This window comes from Hipposideros armiger, unplaced genomic scaffold (assembly GCF_001890085.2).
Source record: "Hipposideros armiger isolate ML-2016 unplaced genomic scaffold, ASM189008v1 scaffold_396, whole genome shotgun sequence".
Taxonomy (NCBI): domain Eukaryota; kingdom Metazoa; phylum Chordata; class Mammalia; order Chiroptera; family Hipposideridae; genus Hipposideros; species Hipposideros armiger.
In genome coordinates this window covers 1,729,907-1,750,991 of record NW_017731746.1, presented here as the reverse complement: position 1 = coordinate 1,750,991, position 21,085 = coordinate 1,729,907, and the positions used below count along the sequence as shown (strand labels likewise).

The following is a 21,085-nucleotide window of genomic DNA, read 5'->3' as shown; positions in this document are numbered from 1 at the left end:
AAACTTCCCCAAGTACATACTAACTGCTATGCCAAGCACCGAGCTGAAGCTGAGCTGTGTTAAGGGGTTGACTCATCACAACCCTATGAGTTAGTTATTATTCCCACTTAAAGGAAAAGAAAACTGAAGCTCTGATAGGGTGAGTGAAAGATCCCAGGGCCTAGGACAGTACCTAATCCATGGAAGTAGGGTTTAATTTTCTCTCCTCTCTCCAGGGTCCTGTAGGTATATAATATGAGCTACAAGGCAAGACGGCCATTTCTCAAACAGGATGCTTGTTATAAGGAAGGGTGGATTTACGTGGATCAGTCTCCCGTTACATACATGATAAGCCATAAGGGCTTGTTATGATCTGTTTGGCACAATGCCCAGTTCCCAGTATGTCCAGAACACAATGTTTGTGGGGGTGAGTGATGGCTGTGCTGCAAAGGGTCTCTTAAATGTGGTACACAGTAAGTTCAACTATATTCGGCATGTCTTATGGAACAGCCACGTACAGCGCTCTCCTGGGCGGGGCAGTGACTCATTCCCCCAGCGCAGGTTCCAGGTTGGGATGCAGAGCTGAACTCCCGGGCAGCCAAGGGTTCAGGGTGGAACCCTGGGCTGAGCGAGGAGAGGCTGAGAGAAGCCGACGGCCAACTGATGGAATCGAGAGGCTCCCTCTACTGGCCAACTCAGGGAACCACCGTGTGTTCCTTGTGTCTCTGTCACAGGTGTGTCAGCGAGTGTCGGTGGAAGTGCTGGCATGGGTATAGGTGTATGAGGGTGCCTGTTTATAGCGCAGTGTGGGTGTAACAACGCCACGCGGGCCTGTTTTGGAATCGCGGAGTGTACACATACAACCACATCTTGTAATACAATCTACTTTGGGGCTGGGGGGGGCGCTGAGGGAGGCGCTAGGACTGCTGATTATGCAGTGACTAGGACGCAAGGATCCTCCAGCTGGTACTCCCCACTGACCTCGTGTAGTGGGAGGGATTCAGGACTGGATGGGATTCGGTTTCTGGGAAGGGACTCCTGCAAGTAGGAACCCAAGAAAGGGTTAACTGTGAGCTCCACAGTGACTTCAATCATTGGCTCGAGGCACTGTCAGTCAGAGTTCTGGGGGCGGGGTTTGCGAGACCGCCAGTGGGACTGCCAGTCGCCCCTCACTAGCCCCTCGACCCCCACAACATTTCACTTCTGGGCTGCTCCAACATCCCCAGCTTGGTGGAGACACCTTTCTGGGCCTGGAGGAGGACCGTCCGGGCATCCTGGCTTCCCCACTTACTCCAGCTGCCTGGCTTCCTGATAGATGGTGATTATTATATAATAGACCTGCTGGACAGAGCCGTGCCAGCGCTCGGAACACTTTGCTCCTCCTCGAAGTCTGCCCGGGGCCTGGCACCGGCCGCACAGAGCCTGCTGCCCAGCTCTACCGGCGCCCCCTGCACCGCCTCCATCCTGGGCGGGAGACTCCTGGGCTACCTTTCCAGGTGGCCTGGGGGCCACGTCCCGGGATCGAGTAGGCGCCTGGCTGGGAGTCGGACTGGCGCCCAGCAGGTCTCAGGGTCGCCCTGCAGAGTATGGTTTTACCAGCACCTCCAGGATTCTGGGACCCACCTGGCCCCTACAACCTGAACTTGGAACTTGGGAGCGAATAGAGACGGGGATGGGGGCTCAGGGGCCAGGGTCGGAAAGGGAAAGAAGTTTGGAAAAGGTGCGGGGGCAGGAAACCGGAGGCTGGGAGAGAGGGCCGGCAGGGGCAGTGGGGGAGGGACTCTTATCCTGACAGGGCTCCCGCCTTCCCCGACTGGAGGGTTTGGAAAAACTGAGCAGGCAGCCAAGGCTTGGCTGGAAATCCTGTAGCCCACCCTCCTGGGGACACAAAGCTGGAGGGCGGGGGCAGGGCTGGGGAGGAGAGCACGACCCCGGGGAGGGCAGGGCCTGGTTTGGGGCTGGGGGCCCGGGGCCAGGTCCCTGGGGAGGGGGTTCCTGGCGCTGTCTCCCTGCAGTCTACTTCCCCCTTCGCCTTCTCTACCCCCTCCCCTTCCTCCTCCACCCCCTCCCCGGCACCAGTCTTGAAGATTGCGGGCAGACTTAACTCCTTAAGTGCCAGCCTGGTGGACGCCGAGGTGGTGACGCTGTGAGGGAGGGAAGGAGGGAGTGACTTTCGACCCCACTCCCACCCACAGTTTAACACCTTGTGACCCGGAACCCAATCTCGGAACTTGGGCTGGTCAGAGCTCTGAAAGGCTGCCTAGTACTCGAGGAGAGACACACAAAACCCGCCACCTGAGAGCTGCGTAATCTGGTCCGCTCTCTTGCCAAAAAGTAACTGTCTACCCTCCCTCCTTCCCAGTCTTCTGTGTCTCTCCCTCCACCCTTTGGCCACCCTCCCATCACCACCCGAATTACTAGTGTTGCAGAGGGTCCTGAATGATAGAAGGCTGCCGGGAACCCGGAACTCGGTTCTGTGGCTTCTTCAGCATTCCCCTCAATGTCCCGCCTGTGAGGCCCAGCTCAGGTAACCACAGCCCCTGCCTCTCTTGCCTCCAGAGGCCTCCTTCACCTATGGTGAGGGGTGGGTGGGTGGTAGCTACCCAACGGAGGCAGGAAATTCTATGCTCCCCCAGCTCCAACTAGGACAAGGGCCTGAGTGATTGGAAACCCTAACTTCACCTCCACACTAGCCCCTCTCCTCTGCAACACCCCCTCCATCAGATATGCCCCCCAATTATGCTTTGAATGACTGCCTGAAGGAAGTACCTCAGAACGGGCAGGAAAGGGTTAACGGGGCTACCAGGCTCTGGAGCCAGGTGAGGCACCGCCCATCTTGGCCCTCAGGTGTGTGTCGGTGAGGAAATGGAGATGGACCTAAGGGCTGCTTTTTTGCCCCCTGGTGGCCAGAGCTGGCTTAGCAGTCTCTGGCAAAAACTACAATAGTTCAGGTGGAGATTGGTAAAGGACTTTGGAAACAGCTTGAGCACTTCTGCAGGAACTACATCTTCGGTGAGAAAGAGACTCCTCTGGATAGGCTGATGGAATGAGGGAACTCCCACAATCCCTGCCATGTCACGGCCACTCAGCAGGCTGCCTCAGCCACTTCCAGATCCTTGCCCTAGGGGACTCTACTAGTGGATCCCAGGTGCCCAGACACCTGGAAGAGAAAAAGGACAAACAGTACACATAGGCCCTATCCCAAGTTCTCAACCTAATAGCGGGGTCAATAGAAAGAAGCTGCCCCTCACCTTCTTTTCTTTCTGAGCCCCAGGCCTTCCCAGAATTCCCATTTCCTCCAGACCCCAGCACCAAATTCAAACCTCTAGGCAGGCTTCAAAGCTCCTACTAGCTATTCTGTCAGCTTCCTTCCCCTCCACCCAAGCTGCCCTCTGGGTTCCTCCCCATAAAAAGACTCAAGGGATTTTAGGTGCTCACAACCACTTCCTCTTAACCCAGCAGGGCTGAGCCTATTTCTCCCCTCTACCAAGAAGCCCTCCTAGGTTAGCAAAGGCCATAATCTTGAAGGAGTCCTCTCTCTCTCTTTTGTTTCTTCTCAGTTGCCTTACTTCCCTCCCTCTTCCTATTGCCCATTTTTCCTTTAAGACTTCCTTTTGCATAGTCAGTTCACCCAACCAGGGACAACTCTGTCCTCCTTGTCGATTGTGAAATCTGAATCAACATTTGCGTTTTCCTCCAGGAATCCTTCTCTGACCAATCCCACCTACTTATTCATTCAATAACTATTTATGGAGGACGTACTATATGCCGTTCACTGGACTAGACAAAGGTATATGTCGGTAAACAAGACAGATGCGGTCCTTGCCGTCACAGAGCCTACAGCCTAGTTGGGTATTGACAACAAGTAAACAGGCAATTTCAATTCAGTGTCATGAAGGCTTGGAGAGCACTTTGGAGAGACATTTATCCTGGGCTTGGGAGTCTGAGAAAGTTTCCTGCAAGGAACAACATCTGAGCTGAGACTTATTCCAGCCTAAGGTGTGGTTCTATCCAAGCACTGTACATCTCACTGAAGGTTTAAAGATAGAACAGGATCCCAGCAAGGAATCTTAACCAGATGTTATAAAAGATCTCTAAGGCTGTATTCTCGAACAACCCATTTCTTTTTTTCTTTTTTCTTTTTTAATATGAAAGCCAAATCACTGAATTCCAGTTCTATAGTTTGACTATATATATATATATATATATATATATATATATATATATATATATATAGATTTTTTTGGGGAAGGGGAACAGCGTTGGAGAATCAGGGAAGGGGAGCAAACAAGTTGCTGTCCTTTTGTTCTTCAGTCTAGTTGTGGAGGACGTCACTTCACTGGCCCATGTTGGTATTGTGATCATTGGTCTCTTCCTGGGTGAGGCAGTCGCTCGCCGGCCATTGGACTGCTGATCACAGTGGCTCACGGCAGCTCACGCTGGCTGCCGGCCACTCACGGTAGCTTTACAACAGCCCACTGCAGCAGGGGCTGCAGCCTACGCTGTCACCGGAGACATGGCAGCCCAGCTCCAGGTCGAGCTGTTGTTCATGACATCTTAGCTATAGAGGGTGCAGCAGTCACTGGTCCGCATGTGGGATCCGAACCGGGGCCCTGCTGCTCAGAGCTGGCATCCCAAGCCAACTCTTAACCAATGTCCCACTTGGCCGGCCCTCGAACAACCCATTTCTAATAAACTCGCCAAGTTCCAAAAGGAAGTAGACTGACCTGAGTCAAGAGAATGTGACTTTGGCCTATTCACGCTGTCTCTGGGCCTTAGAGTCTTCAAATGTAAAACAAGATGGTTTGGTGAGTTTATCTCCAGGCTCTTGTTTATCAGGAAGATATCTATTAGATAGATTAAGTAGCAGGCTTGTTTTGTTGAGAGAAAGATATTCACTTAGCTCTGGTTTTCTTAGGGAAGGAGGGCAGAGTTCATTAGCCCAGGGGAGGCTGTCAGAGACAAGGCACCAGAGAACACACGTTCTCATCAGCTGAGCCATCTGGCCACCCGTTGGCCCATATGGGAATTGAACCAACAACCCTGTTGCTCAGAGCTCAAGCTCTAACCAACTGAGCCACCCAGCTGGCCCTGAGTCTTGGGAATATTTAACTCTTGTCATCAACTAAAGTCAAAAGCCTTTCTGAGATTGTCCTTGGGGCTGGGGTGGGGGGGCAAGCGTTGGACAGCACTCACAGAATATATTTAGTTACTGCATTAATTTGCTCTTATATGTAACACTATAGAGCTTTTGTTTTTAAGAGATAGAATGTTCACAGGTGAGGAAATGGAGGCCCATAATGGTGAAATGAAATTGCCTAAAATTATGTGGCTGGTGAGTGACAGTTGCAAGAGGTGCCCGGGTCTCCTAATTCCCAGTCCAGGCTCTTTCCACCACACCACTGCACCACTTGCTTCCAACTTTCCATTGGACTTCTTCCTGTATCTGGCTCACTTCCCAATGAAGCCATAAGGTCTGGGAAGGTAGGCTTGGCTCCTCATCTGGTACAGCTCTGAACAGAGGAAGGGGTGGTCAGAATCCCTAGTCTTCCAGCCCCCCCCCCATTCTCTCTCATCATAACCCTATTTATACGCATATGGCTATCTGGCCCAGTCTATAAAGGCATCCCTGGACTGTGGACAAAACCCTGGACAAGACAGATTCCTAGTTCCAGCCAGTCCTAAAACCTGCTCTGTGACTTCCAGCAAGTTGATTAACTTCCCTGGGCCTCATTTTTTCCATCTGTCAAGCCCCTTAACCAATTCTAACTCCTAGGGCATTTGTAACTTGAAGTCACAGATTAGGGAATGTTTTTAAGACATACAACCCTGGGGTAAGAGGAAAAGCTTAATGTTTCTGTCTTTTTGCAGGGTCCCACAGCCTGAGAACCACATCTGCTCTGTCTGCAGGGCCTGGAATGTTGCTTAATAGGGCACCTATTCACTGGCACCATGATGGATCCTGTGAAAGTTACAGGATATGTAGCCTGAATATATTCTGGGGCCCCACAACCCAAATACCAAATATCAAAAATAATTTCAAAAAGGAATCCCAATTTTTACTTGTATCTCTTGAGGGTGATCCAATTCATAACCTACAGCACCACTTGTTAAAATTCCCATTCTCCTCTATTCTACTGCACTGCAGTAGTTGAGTCACTCTCTGCCTTTACTGTCCTCTGTAGTCAACAGAGCTTTTCTCTCTTTGCCCACTGTCATCTCCTTATTATGTGGATTGTCTTAGCCTTTCAAGTTTCATCATTTTCCTTTTTTCTTCACCCATTATCCAGGTTCTCCCTAACACACAAGAAAGTTGCCCATCTCCTGCCTCTATAGTCTTATCTCTCACCTCCTATTCTCCCAGTTCTGTGTTACAGAAGCCCTGGAACTGAGCAGGCCAAGACAAGATTGCCAACAACAGGTGAAAGATAAAATTATCGTGGGGTTGAGAGGGAGGCTGAGAACAGTCAATGATTAATAAGTTTTTATCCTGTAACAACAAGGCACCTGCCCTAAAGGAGCTTATAAGATGGGGATGATTTAAGAACAATAAAAGATGATAAATAATTAAAAGATATGGATTTGATGCAGACAGTGCAGGTTGCATCCTCAGGCAGACCTGGTGGAGAAAGAGGAAACTAACCTCAGTTACAGGGAGCACAGAGGGTCGGTGGGGTACAGAAAGAGCAAAGCAGGAGGAATCACAGATTTTGGTGGGAAAGGGTCTGAAAGACCAACTATCTAGTACAAATTCTCTCTGATACTCAATTCCGTACCAACATCCCTGGCAACCACTGTATCAGCATCTTCTTGAACACCTCCAGTAATGGGGAGCTTACACCTCCCAAGGCAGCCCATTCCATTTAAGAACATCTGTTTTTCCTTCCTTTGAGCTGAATTCTATCTCTGAGTAGTCTCCACTTATTGTGGACTTGAAAAGGGAGAGACAGGAGGGAAGCTGTAGAGAGACAGATCTGAACAGAAGCAGGCAGGGACACATGGAGAGCAAGAAGCAGAGAAGCCAAGAGATAAAGAGAAAGCTGAGCACAAGGAGTATGTAGGAATGCAGACTGATAGAGGAGAAAAAGAGAGATTGAAGGAAGGGGCAGAAAAAAAGATTTTCAGGAGAAACTGATGAAGTGCAACTGAGAAAACTGTTGCCATGGTGATGGGTCCAGAGGCGGGAGTAGGAATAGAAATCGGATTATGAGTTGGGGGAGAGGGGAAGGGGTTGTTCAAGACCCAGTCAGTGCCCCGACACCAGACCTCCCCCACCCATGAGCACCACCTTTCCCAGAGGTCTCCCCAAGGGCAGACCAAGGAGGGCAGTGAGAAAAGCAGCATTGGAGGGACCCAGGGCTCTGGTACTCCCTCCCTTCCTCTGCTCAGGAACAGATATCCCCCCCCCCAACATACCTCATTGGCTCTGGGAGAGCTCTCTCCATCAACCTTACTTTCTCTTCCTCTGCCTCTTCATCAGAGCACCAAAGTGAAGAGAGGGGAGGACACTTGTTTTAAATACCTACTATGTGCCAGACACTGTATTGGGCACCTCATGCCTTGTTTTATTTCATTCTTACCACAGCCCTGCAAGGTATGTTTCCCACCTCCATTTATAGACAGGAAACAGATCAAGGCCCCAAGCTGGAAAGAAGCAGTCAGAGCTGGGGTGTAGCCCTGGCTCACCTGGTCCAGAGCCATTTACTCTCCTCCTAGCCCTCTGCCCACTTGGAGAGCCTGTTTCCTGTTCCCTGGCTTCTCCTGCACCCTTAGAACAGGATGGGGGGGGGGGATGGGAGCTGTTGGGGAATGGACTAGTTCAAGGCTCTTACTCCACTCTTAGAAAATTGGGGAAACTTGGCAGCAAATATGCCACAAACAGTGAGATGGGTTAAGGGCGAGGCTCAGGGGAGCTCTGAGCTCAGGGCTGGTGGTGTGGTGAGGAAGGGCCTGAGGTGGAGAGTACCATGGAGGGTGGAGGAAGCGCAGAGGCCTGGCCATTTCCAGCAGAACTGAGGAGAAACTTCCAGCAAGGCCATGTGAGGAGCTGGGGAACCATAAGCACTCACATTTTGCAAATCTCTGAGCTAGTGAGTAGAGTGACTGGGGGTTGGTATTTGATTGCAGGTCCCTGCAAGTGGAAGTATCTGGAGGGAGAAGCAGCTTCCTTCCCCCTCCCTTGGGCTTCTATACAAATAGCAGTTTTGTAAAGGGCACCATATCTGATGTGCATATTAAACAGGGCCTGAGGGGGTGGGAGAAGGCAGAGTTCAGGACTGTGTGTGGCCTTGGGTAGCTGTGCCAAGACCACCCCTCCCTACCCAGAGGGTGGGTGAGCTTTGATTCCTAAGGGCCTGTGCCCTTCTCATCAAACCTTGCTGGTCCTCCTTGAGATGACCTTGAAGCATCTCCCTGTTCTCTCTGGGGACTGGCTTGAGCCACACCCTAACCTGGAAGTCCCGGGGTGGGGGGTAAGGGTCAGAAATGGCTGGACTCCAAGGCTAAAGGTCATAGTTCTGTTGGGCCCCTTGTCCACTGAGTTCAAGGGATCCCAGGTCTCTGTCCCATACTCCCTGTGGAGGGGGATAGAACTCTTTCCTTCCCAGGCCTGAAGGGAAGACTTCTGCTGCTTCAGTTCACATCTCCTCTACACGCCAACAATATCCCAGGGAGCCTTTCCTTACCCTTTATCCCTATGCCTATCATTAGTTCCTACAGACAACTCAGAAGGGGACCCAGCCCAGCCAAAAGGATCTGAAGAACTGCGGTGGAAGGAGGGAGAGAAAAGGCTCTTTCCTCTCCTCCTCCATTACACCAGCTCTTCCCAGGACAATCGGTTTCTTAGCCCTTTGCTGAATCCCAGACCATACTCCACCCAGACCTTTAGTCCTTCAATACCCTCCCCCCCAGCCCAGTCCCTCTCATTCCCACATCTTCCCTCCCAAACTGAAGCAATTTTATGATTCCTGGCCAAATCCAAGAAGCACATTCCAAATCTCTTCCCTGAGAACCAGTCTGCTGCAGAACAGCTCCTGGAAGTGCCCTTCTTTTAGTATCTGGGGTGCTACTCCCTGCTGGTTCTTTTTTTGGGGGGGGGGCGTGAAGTTTTTATGTCTCCTTTGCAGGCTCCTCTTTTCCTTTGCCCATAATTTTGTTGTCCCAGGCTCTGTCCTTGACCTTGTCTTCTTATTTGGCATGTACTCCTCTCCAAGGTTGCAGCTGTCACACCTGTGCTGACAACCTTCCGGAACTCCAGAGCAGGCATCTAACCACCTTTCACATCTCCACTTGAATGTTCTTCAGGCACTCAATTCAGCAATTCAAAACTGAAAGATCTCCATTCCCTCCCCACAAATCTGTTCCTCCCATCCCCACAGCATTGCCCCAGCTACTGACTGCCAGCAGCCACCCAGCTGCCCAAGCCTGAACCTGGGAGGCATCCTTAATTCTGCTCTTTACCCCTTCCATAGCTGTCCCGTTCAAACCATCACCCCAAAATCTCCTCTTTTATCATCTTTTGCCTAGATTCTTATCTCAACATGTCAAAAGACATCTGAAATGTCTCTCAGCTGTTCATTCAACACATAGCATCAAAAATCATCTTTATAAGACATAAATTTGATCATGATACTCTCCAGTTTTAAACCCTTCAGGGGCTACCTTTTATCCTTAGGATAAAAATTAAAATTCCTTAAAGGGGCTTACAAAGCTCTTCATCTGGTCCCAGCCGCTTCTCTAGAGTCTTCCCCAAATCCCACTCCAAACCTCCAATAGGTCCACTCTCTAATCTTGAGCCTTTGCAGTTCTCTCAGCCTAGAACAGTCTCCACTCCTCCCTCCACCTTCACCCTGCTAACTCCTACTTAACTTTCATGTTTTTATTAATTCCTTCAGGAAACCTTTCAGGACTGCCCAAGCCCATGTAAGTTGCCCCTTTGGTGAGGAGCCTTTTTGGCAAGTCATTTAACTTTTCTGGCCTGGTTTCCTCATTAATAAAATGAGGATAATAACAGTATACATGTCAGAGGTTGTTATGAGAATTAAACAAGAAAATACATAAAGGACTTAGCACATGTGGTTAGCACTCAATAAATAATAGCTGTTATTATTACTTCTACTAAAATCCTGATGCAGTGTAGTAGTGGACTCCTCAGTATCTCCCACTAGACCATAATTTCAGGGAAAGCAATGTCTTATTCACTTCTGAATGTCCAGCACTTAGCACAGTGACTGGTGCAAAGGTATTTAATAAACATTTACTGAATAAATTAATTCAAGTTAATTCGGGCCATCATTATGTCTTGTATGGATTAGCTCTCCTTCAGGCTTAAGAAGAGGCTTAATTATCCCATAATCAGCCTCCACCTACCCTTACAATAACTTTTCTACAACTAAACTGAATTATGCCACTTCCCTGCTTAACCCCTGTCAAAATCCCCTCATGTCTGTGGAAAACATGGTGAGCCAGGTCTCCTTCATTTCCGCATCCCACCCCTTTCATTGCAATCCCTCCTTCCCAGGGCTCTGCCCACTGGCTACACTAAACCCCTTGCTGCTTCTACAGTCCCCTCAGACTCAAATGGTCTTCCTCTTTGCTCATCTAGGAAATACCTAGTCCCCTTCCAACACTCTGTCCCATATGGCACAACCTGGGGGCCCCAGTGGCAAAGCTGGCCCCAAAGACATATGTTGTTTGGCCCACAAAGTGCATTTTTATAATGTATATTAGTTTAAATTTGAAAATAAGAACACTTTACCTATAAATTCAGATTTTTAGCTTCTCTTGAAAAAGCAAGGAGGTATGGCCATCCTAAGTCCCACTTTTTGCAAGGCAATTCTTCCAAAGCTGCATGGGGTGGTCCCTTTAGACAGAGCTCATGCTGCTACACTCTCTCAAGCTGGTTTTCACCCATCTCTTTTTGCTACATTTGTTAACTGCCTGGCTCCTCATGACACTGGGGTCTGCAGCCCCTGTCTGGCGTCACAACATTTTGATCCATCTAGCTGCAACGAAGACCTTGGCTTTCTCTCCTCAGTAGCCATCTAGATGGCCACCACTCTATACTACCCCATCCATACTCCCATGCTCTTCCACTTCTCTCACACCTTTATTCTACCTTGACCTCACTGAGCACCCCAACCCCTCAGTGCTCTACCCAGTTGCATCACTTTTCAGAGCTAGCCTAGATTTATTTTCCATCCCTTCACTCTTGCCAATACCATCGACACTCCATGCCTTGAAAACCCTAATGCTGAGTCAGTACAACCTGACAATTTTATAATTTATACACTCAAACTGTTGAGTAATTTTTAAAACTTCCAAAATTCCAAGGTCAATGTGATGGTTAATTTTTTTTTAAAGATTTTTATTGGAGAATTGGGGGGATGGGAACAGTGCTGGGGAATTGGAGGAAGGGGAAAAGACAAGTTGCTGTCATTTTGTTCTTCTGTCTAGTTGTGGAGGATGTTGCTTCACTGGCCCAAGTTTGCACCATCATTGCGCTCTTTCCAGGCGAGGCAGATCAGTCACCGGCTTCTGGACGGCCGCTCACTGCGGCTGCTGGCCGCTCACGCTGGCTGCTGGCCGCTCACGCTGGCTGCTGGCCGCTCACACTGGCTGCTGGCTACATATGGTAGCCCATGGCAACCCACTGCCACAGGGGCTGCAGCCTATGCCATCGCTGGTGACTCACGGCAGCCCAGCTCCAGGTTGAGCTGTTGTTCAGCATCTTAGCTGTGGAGGGCAGTGTCACTGGCCCTCATATGTGGGATCCAAACCGGGGCCCTCTGGCTTCCCAAGCCAGTTCTTAACCATCGCGCCACTCGGCCGGCCCATGATGGTTAATTTTATGTGTCAGCTTGACTGGGCCATCGTGCCCAAATATTTGGTCAAATATTATTCTAGATGTTTCTGTGAAGGTGTGTTTTGGATGAGATTAACATTTAAATCAGTGGACTCTGAGTAAATCAAATTACCCCAAAATATGGGTGGGCCTCATCCAATCAGTTGAAGGCCCTAATAGACCAAAGACTGACCTTCTCTCTCTCCCCACAGAGACTTGGGCTTGAATTGCAACTCTTTTCCTATGCCTCTAGTCTGCTGGCCTCCCCCATCAGATTTTGGACTTGCCAAGCCTCCACAATCACATGAGCCAATTCCTTAAAATAAATCTCTCTCTATATATATACATCCTCTTGGTTCAGTTTCTCTGGAGAACCCTGACTAATACAGTCAGTGCCCCCAAAGACCACTGGTCCTCAAACTCATCTGGGCCATCACCACCAAACACAGCCTTCCTCAAGGCTCTTGGTAGCTGAGTCCTCCTCTCCCCTCAACAGCGATTTCAAACTCTCACCCTTTTTCAGGTCCCAAACACTTCTCCCCCTTGACTTTTCTATTTCCCAGAGAATGCAGAGTCCTTCAGGAGGGAGAGCCCTTAACTTACATCTTCTATTTCCCATCCTTTCGCACTCCAACCCACCCCAAAAAAAGTATAACATTTCTCTGCATCATTGCCCCCATTCTCTCTGCTAGGAAGTGTTGTTTCTACGGCAAAGGGTAATGCCTACACCTCTGATCTGAACCTTATTTTCTTCCTCCAGAAGCCTCTCCATCAATTATACCCCCTTTTGTATCTTTAACTTTAAAAAGCAAAATGGATAAGCCTTTCTGTATCTCAGATTCCCTCATTATATCTCCTTAGCTTCCCAGCCAAACTTCTTCAAAAAGCAATCCATAGAGTTCTAACTCTACTTCCTCTCAGGTATCTCTGGACTCTTACAGTCTAGCTTCTGCTTTCCTGATCTGCAGGAAGCTGCTTCTAAGGATATGCAAAACTCTTACAAAGCTAAGCCTGGTGGACCTCTTTCAGTCCTTACCTTCAAATCATTCGACACCTCCTTTTCGAAACTCCATCTACTCCCTCCTGGTTTTCCTCCTAATTCTCATTCCTTCTTCATCACCTCCTCTTCCTCCATCTGTCCTTTAAATGCTGCGTTTCCCAGTATCCTGCCCTTGGCTGTCTTCTCCTTCCCATCTGCTTGCTACTTTCTTCAAGGATTCTTCCACGGTCATGATTTTAACCATTGCTCACCTTTCCTCTCTTTATCCCATACCTCTCCTCTGCTCTAGACGCACATACTCAATTATGAAAACATCCAGAGGACTAACAACTCACCCAAAATCTTAGTCATTTATAAAAACAGACGTTTATTCTGAGAATCAGGAATCTGGGAGAGACTCAGCTGGGCGTTTCTGGTTCAGGGTGTCTCATGAAGTTGCAGCAAAGCTGTCAGCCTGGATCACAGTCATCTGAAGGTTTAACTGGGCCTGGGGGATATGCCTCCAAGCTTGCACATTCACAGAGCTGTAGGCTAGAGGTCTCAGTTTCTCACTGAATACTGGCAGAAGACCGCAATCCCTTGCCATGTGGACCTCCTCATAGAGGTGTTCCCATGTCCTCTAGAGAGCAATCCAAGAGAGAGCATGAAGGAAAGTGAAATGCCTTTTATGTCCTAGCCTCAGAAGTGACATACCATCACTTGTGTTATATTCTATTGGCCATACAGACCAACCCTGCTACAATGTGCCAATTCATTACTTGCTGCCATTCCATTCTCCACACTGTTTCCAGAATGATATTTACACAATTAAAACTCCTCAAAAGCTTTCTGTTTTCTTCAGGGTAAAAACCAGGCTCCTTAGCATAGCCTACAAAGTCACTGGTGACCCTGCCAGTAGCTAGAGCTCTCACCATACCAATCATTTTTTATTTTTCAGGGGAGAGCGCAAACGCAGTCCCCCACTACCACAAATCATGCAGTCGAATTTCCCACAATTGGGGAAATTGCAGGGGTCAGCACATCCAGAGTGCAATGGATAAGCCTTGCCCTGAGAAAACCACCTTCATGATCATGGTATCTCCCCTGCCAGGTAAGTATCACCATACCCATCTTTGAATACTTCTTTCTAATCAAGATGTACAGTTCATAGTTCTCAGATGGTGTCAGAATAACATCTCTGACTCACATCTCTGAGTCTTTTAATTTGCGGCTTCCTCTTTTTGGAATATCCCATTCCGTATTTCAATCAGGCTAACTCTGGTTCATTCTTCAAGACTCAGCAATTTGAGAGTAGGAATTGTGTCTTGTCATCTCTGTATTTTACCACCTAGCATGGTACCCAGAGAAGAGTTGTTCAACAACTGTTTACTAAATGAAATGTTTATTGTGTGCCTGGTACCCCTGTGCATGCTTGCTATACAAGGAACAGCTGGTCCAGTCTCAGTCACTTTTCCCCCTCATCTCCCTTTGCATCAGTGACACAGCTGGAAAAGCAGATTCTAAATTCTCTGCCACCTCAGTCTCTACTCACTCAGTGACCTTGGGAAAGTCGTTTATTGCCTCTGAGTCTCTAGTCTTCACCTGCACTAAGGCTTAATAAAAAGGAGAGGATAAGATGAATTACTTAAATTAATATTTATTGAACCAGATAACATGCTAGACACTCTTAAATTAGCTTGAGTGATAGTCACAATATCCCCGTGAGACAGATTTTGTACCCTTTCTATGGAAAAGGAAACTGCAGCTCAGAGTAGTTAGGTAGGTAACTTGGCCAAAGTCACAAAGCTAGAAGCAGGTTTGGGTAAGTGGTTTTGTCATAGGCAACATTGGGGGAAAAAAAAAAAAGGAGCATCCAGGTCTTTTCCAGCTGAATAACTGAGATTTTTTTTTTATTCTCACAGCCTTTTCCAGCCTCAGATCTCAAGGATAAAGGCTCTGCCATTTCCCATCACACCATCATATGATATTGATCTGGTGAGCACTGCATCTTACCTCTAGGTTCAACTCCCCAGGGTTTCCCCCAATTTGGCCTACACATTATGACAATGACCTCCTGCATTCCTTCTGCACCTTTATTTTAAAGCATTTTTACACCTGTCATATGTTACCAGATGAAGGCACAGGAATGAGTCTCCCTTTTTTTTTTTTTTCTTAGCTGAGCCATCCTGCCACCTGTTGGCAGCTCAGCAGCTGCTCAGCTCAGGCCGGGACTCGAACCGCTGTTGCTCAGAGCTTGCACTCTTGAGCGAGCTCTTAACCAACTCAGCCACTCAGCCAGCCCAAGTCTCCCCATTTTATAAGTGAGAAAATTGAGGTTCAAAGTGACTTACCAGAAGTTATATGGTGTCACTCATCAACAAGAGAACAATAGTTTCTATTAGAGGCTGACATGTCCATAGAGTCAAGGAGACACATTTTTCTAATTCACTGGGAAGCAGAAGAGCAGCATTGTGGAAAGAGAACCACCAGTGTATCAGACATACCTGGGTTCTGATCTGAGGTCCTCTGATTGCAAAACTACCATAGTTCAAGGAAAAACAAAAAAGTACCATAGTTCAGCAAGAGTAGATCTGATTTAGGAGTTAATCTTCTAATCCAGGCAGAATAGGGAGATTAGGAGTTCTTTGAGAGCTGAAACTTACCTTACCTTTATATCTCTGGTGCCTACCATAGTTCCAGGAACGTACCTGGTACTTAATAAATGTTTGTTAACTTGAATATGGAATTTGGAAGAAAAGAGTCAGGGAAGGGAACTTGAGAGAGTTTAGAATCAAGAATCCAAGCGAGAGACAGACTAGAAAGAGTGGGTCCAAGAGAGAGACACAGGCATTTGTGGTTCTAGTTCCCTTACTCCAAGCCATGAGAAAATTCTCCAGAGGAACTGGGTGCTGTGGCTTTAAATGACTTCAGTGTTGTCAATGAATCGGCTCTACTAAAAGAGTTATCCTCTTGCTCCTCTGCTTGGCCTCCCCCTCCTCTCAGCTCCCCAAACCCTTCTCAGCCACTGTGATGGGATAATTAGATGCGAGAGCTCAGCACAGATGATGCTCCAGTTGCTTAGCAACTAATGGTTCCCATGGAGACCACAAAGCACAGCCTCCAGAGCGGCCAGTGAGCAGCTTGGCAGGGCAAGGAGAAGACAGCAACTCTTAGCTCCTCCAGAAATCTGGGGAGGGCTAAGGGTGGGGTGGGGGGGGGGTTGGAGGAAGAAGGGAGGGTTTAAAGGCACAGGGCCCTCTTATCCCTTTAAAATCTAGTCAGAGCTCTACCCTCCTCTACCCTATTCTGTCCCACTCATAATTTCAGATAGGAATGGGGCTTAGGATTGGACCCAGCACAACCTGCTCTGCAATAAACCCAACCTCTTCTCCTTTCTGCTTCCTGGCTTGTGACTAAAGTGGGAAAAGACACCTTCCAAGCCCAAGTGTAAATATCCTCCTGGGTTAGTGACTAGGGGGTTTGAAGAGCACCAGGAAAATCCCCTCACCCCTGGAATTCCACCTTTAGTCTGTTCCCTCCAAAGTTCTCCTCAATGTACAAAAGATCCTCTTTTAGTTTGTAGAATGATAGTAGAATCTGATCTAAACGAGGACATAAGCCAAGGTGTGGGCAAAATAATTTAATTCTTTACCCAAAGGCAGCCTGTCCTGGGAGACTGGGTGGGGAAAAACATTTGTCCCTGATCTTCATCAGAGAGGATCCAGGGTGTGTGTATGTGGGGATGTGCAATACAAAGCATCTGGAAACTCAAACTATGGGCCTATCAGACTAGCATCATTCAGTGTTACCCAGAAGCTCGTTAGAAATGCAGTATTTCAGGCTTCATCACCTCAGACACACTGAATCAGAAATTGCATATTAACAATATCCCTGGTGATTCATATGCACATTAAATTTGGAGAAGCACTGGTCTACGACCCTCCAACCTTCTGCTTGGGTCCATGAGTTCTATCTTTACTGTCACCCCTGCTTGCATCCCAGGCTTTGAGCCTAACCTTCCCACCATGGGGGTAAGGATACAACCCCAACAGTCCTTCATTCCCCTATCGGGACCTTGATCCTTCTCTGGGACTGGGGAAGATAGAGTGGTTCATGGAGCAAAAAGACATACATACCACTCTATGGAGCTCTCAGGCCTCTACGACCTTTCTTGACAAAGTGTCCACTTTCCACAAGTGACTTCACCTCTCCGAGTCTCAGTTTCCACATCTACAAAAGGGTGCCAATAACATCTACCACCCAGGATGGCTGTAAGGATAAGCATGTTAGAGCGTGCAAGGCCCCTGCCCAGTACTTTCTCCTCATCTCTCCTCTCCCTCTGTTCATAATTCCTTCTTCACTTCTTCATTTAATTGAGCACATGGGTAGGGGATACAGTCAGAGAAGTTGTGTCTCTTTTTCATTTTCTCTTACCAGGTCTCTTTCTCTTCTTTATTCTCAAACAGTTCAACAGAGGTTGCTGTGCCCAAGGCTGACTGTGCCCACCCCCACCCCTAGACTGGGTCAGTGCCAACATCTCTGGTCTCTCCAGAAGTCTTACTTGGCACTCTTGACCCCACTCTCCAGAGGAATCTGAGCCCCTATACACTCTCTGCCACAACACCCGCTCTGCCTCTCTCACAGTAGCAGTACCTGGGCCTCAGTGGACACCAAGAATTGAAACCCTTGGCTCTGCTGCCCCTACTACCCAGTTTCCATTTCCCTTCCATTCTTGCCCCGCCAAGGCCCTTTCAGGAGCCCCTCAGGTTGTTTTCTTCTTCCTGTACACCAGGGCAACCTCAGAACTTGCTGCCCCGCTGCGGAGACCTCCCACCACTTGGGGAAGCTCTTTTCTGCAGGCCAGGCTCCACATGCTTATGCAGGCAGGAGCACCAGTGCCCTTGCATGTGAGAGTCCCAGAAGAAGGGGTGATTTCCACCACCCCTCACCTTAGTTACCCTGCCCCTCTGCAGCTGACTAAGCCACCAAGATCCAGCCAAGATCTCTAATCCTGGCCGGGGGGGGGGGCCAACTACCCATCCTGAAAAACCTGTCTGGCTCCACCTGCCTCCCCCCATATCCCCCCCCCCAGGCTGTAGGGCCCAAGGGGCAGGTTGGACAAGATTCCCCTCCAGCCCCTCCCTCCCCCAGGACAAAACCAGCCACCCCAGAGGCAGGGCCTCACTTGCCTCAGGAAGCTACAGCCTGCCAGCGCTTGTTTCAGCTTCCAGCCCAGCTATGGCATTCCCACTACCCATCAGAACCTCGTCCTTGATCCTGATTCTGCTGGCTGTTCTGGCCCCAGGAGCTGCAGGTCTCTGCTACTTCTGGCGGGGGTGGGGAGGAGCTGGGGCCTGAATAGAAGGCACTGTGCATTCCAGGGCTCTGAAAGAGGAGCTCTTCTGGCCAGTTGGAGGTGGGGGCCTGCTGATGACAGTGACCAGGCATCAGTCACTGAGCCAAGGGCAGACTCCTGGTTCTCTTCCAGACTCAGGAGGCAAAGAGGTGTAGAGAAGGGCCCAAGGCTGCAGGTAGGGGTGAGGTTGGGTGCTGCCGCTCCTGGCACCCAGGGTTTGGAGACTTGGAGTATTACGCTTCTGCAGCTCAAGCCTGCCACCTGGTGGTCAGGCCCGCAAAGGCCTGTGTTCTGTCAGACTACAGAGTGGAAGGGGAGGATTCTGCATAGGTACTTAGAAAGGCCCCTGGGGGCTAGGCCGGATCTAATGGTGGGGGAGAGGAATTGAATTTTTCCACACACACACTTAACTTCTTCCCGGCCCTTCAGCAGACTTCAACATCTCAAGCCTCTCTGGTCTGCTGTCCTCGGCGCTAACAGAGAGCCTGCTAGTAGCCTTGCCCCCCTGTCACCTCACAGGGGGCAATGCCACACTGATGGTCCGGAGAGCCAATGACAGCAAAGGTCTGCTACCCTGTCCCAGGGCATCCCCCTAGCCCTTCCGCAGTATATCCCCAGCATCCCTCCTCCCATGCATGCCTTCCTGTGCCCACACTCTAAATGCTACCTCTTCTCCTTGGGGCCTTCAGAAACTTGACTCTGCTTTTCACCCCCAATTTCCTGCCCAGTGGTGAAATCTAGCTTTGTGGTGCCTCCATGCCGTGGGCGAAGGGAACTGGTGAGTGTGGTGGACGGTGGGGCTGGCTTCACGGTCACCCGGCTCAGTGCTTACCAGGTGACAAACCTCGTGCCAGGAACCAAATACTAGTAGGTACCAGATCCAGGCCTGGAACAACTGCAGAAGCGGGTACAGGAAGAGAAGTTGGGTCCTGACATTTGTTGGTGGGGGGGGTGAGGGGAGGTGGTCGGCATGGGGGAAAGCATTCGGGCACAGCTAAATGGGTCAAGAATGGGCCTCTCCTAGAGGAGGGCACAATGGGAAGCACAACTGTGAAGGAGGGGGCCTGGGCTCCCTCTGCCCCCAAGTCCCAGATTCTCACTGAGGATCCTCTCCTGTCTCTCTTCCAAACCCCACTACAAAAGCATTTCCTACCTAGTGATGAAGGGGACATCCACTGAGTCCAGTAGAGAGATCCCAATGTCTACACTTCCTCGTAAGTAACCCCTGCTCCCTCTCACATACCAAGGCCCCCAAATCTTCCCTGGCCCCTCCCACCCACCCTCCAGCTGCCCCTCAGGGTGCTCCCTTATCCCCGTTGCTTTCCTCTATGGTAACACTGAGCGCTTGGCATTTTAACTACCTGTCGACTCACTCATCTTCCTGCACTGCTAAAGATTCATTGTGGGTAGGGATTGTATCTGATTAATTTGTGTATCTTCAGTGAGTGATGTAGGAGTGGCTTCATAAATGTGTCTTTGATACATGTCTGGATCACTTGGATGACCAGTTGGATGGTGGATGAATAAATAGATGAAGGGATAGCTGGTTAGATGGCTGGATGAGGGGCTAGGCCAGCGGTTCTCAACTTTCCTGATGCTGCGACCCCTTAATACAGTTCCTCATGTTGTGGTGACCCCCAACCATAAAATTATTTTCGTTTCTACTCTATAACTGTAATTTTGCTACTGTTATGAATCGTCATGTAAATATCTTTTTGTTTTCTGATGGTCTTAGGCGACCCCTGTGAAAGGGTCGTTCGACCCCCAAAGGGGTCGCGACCCACAGGTTGAGAACTGCTGGGTGAGGCTGAATGCCTTGTGTAGGATAGGGGCACCTCCTGCCCACAAAGGCCCCTCTGCTTTCTCTTCTGACAGGAAGGAAGGTGGAATCCATTGGGCTGGGAATGGCCCGGACAGGGGGCATGGTGGTCATCACAGTGCTGCTCTCTGTCGCCATGTTCCTCTTGGTTCTGGGCTTCATCATCGCCCTGGCACTGGGTACCCGAAAGTGAGGAGACCTGCACTGGGCAGTGGGCTCCTCCAGGAAGTCCAGGACACCGTCCATCTCTCCAGCACAGAGTTTTGCCTTTTGCTCCTGTCTCCTCTCCTGAAAAGACTGCCTGCTCTCCGTCCTCAATCACCAGTCTTTGGCTCCTTCAGTGCCTTTACCTCCATTCCCTTTACTCCCTCCGCCCCTCTCCTTGTCCCCTAATGCTTCATTTTAGCCCAACTCTCCCTATTATTCCTTTCACCCCACCCCTATCAGAATTCGTTTTCCTTCCATTTCACCTATTTAATTACCCCCAAGAACAATTCACCCCTCCTTGGTGAACTAAGTCCCTACAATAAAGTTGGATGCTGCTGTGTGTGTTTCCGTTCCGTGGGCTCCACTTTGGCACAAACCTATAGAATCCATGTCTAGGTTGCAGGTGTTCCCACTCCCCTCCCTGCCCATAGCCCCAGGAGGCAGGAAGGGGCCAGATACGAGAAGAATCCAGGAGTCAGAGTTCTCAGACCTACATCTGGGCTATGGATTTTGCACCCTCCATAGCAGGCCACCCAACCAGGAGGTGGAGCACCATGTGGGGGGCTAGAGGCCTGAGGGCCTTTGGATGGGGGGCTGCTCGCAGAACAAGGAGAAAGGCTGGGGAAAAGATTAGAGACTCTGATGGGAAAGACAGAGGGTCACCTGGGTGAGACCAAAGGACAGGTTACTAGGAGGTAAGGGGAGTGGAGACTAGGCTAAAGGGGCTTTCAAAAGAGAGAGCAGAAGTAGAAGAACCCTGGGAGTAGAGAGACAAGAGTGGTACAGTTTGGTAACTGAGGGAAAAGAGCAGGAATGGTCACCCTTATTCACTTTTGTCCTCTCCAATATACATTACTTATAAGGATCAGTAATCTTTGCATTGCTCTTAAAATAAAGACTATA

General features: G+C 49.4%; 1 protein-coding gene across 1 annotated transcript; it reads left to right on the top strand.

Moving 5' to 3' along the window:
• The first annotated feature begins 1,175 nt into the window (after window positions 1–1,175).
• On the top strand, window positions 1,176–20,507 carry UPK2 (uroplakin 2). The gene is made up of 9 exons (XM_019663566.1): window positions 1,176–1,297; window positions 13,759–13,911; window positions 14,723–14,795; window positions 17,267–17,323; window positions 17,593–18,114; window positions 18,589–18,720; window positions 18,885–19,023; window positions 19,300–19,370; window positions 20,032–20,507. The coding sequence occupies exons 5-9, from the start codon at window positions 18,039–18,041 to the stop codon at window positions 20,166–20,168; spliced, it is 555 nt and encodes a 184-aa protein (XP_019519111.1). The 5' UTR covers window positions 1,176–1,297; window positions 13,759–13,911; window positions 14,723–14,795; window positions 17,267–17,323; window positions 17,593–18,038; the 3' UTR covers window positions 20,169–20,507.
• The last annotated feature ends 578 nt before the right edge of the window (window positions 20,508–21,085 follow it).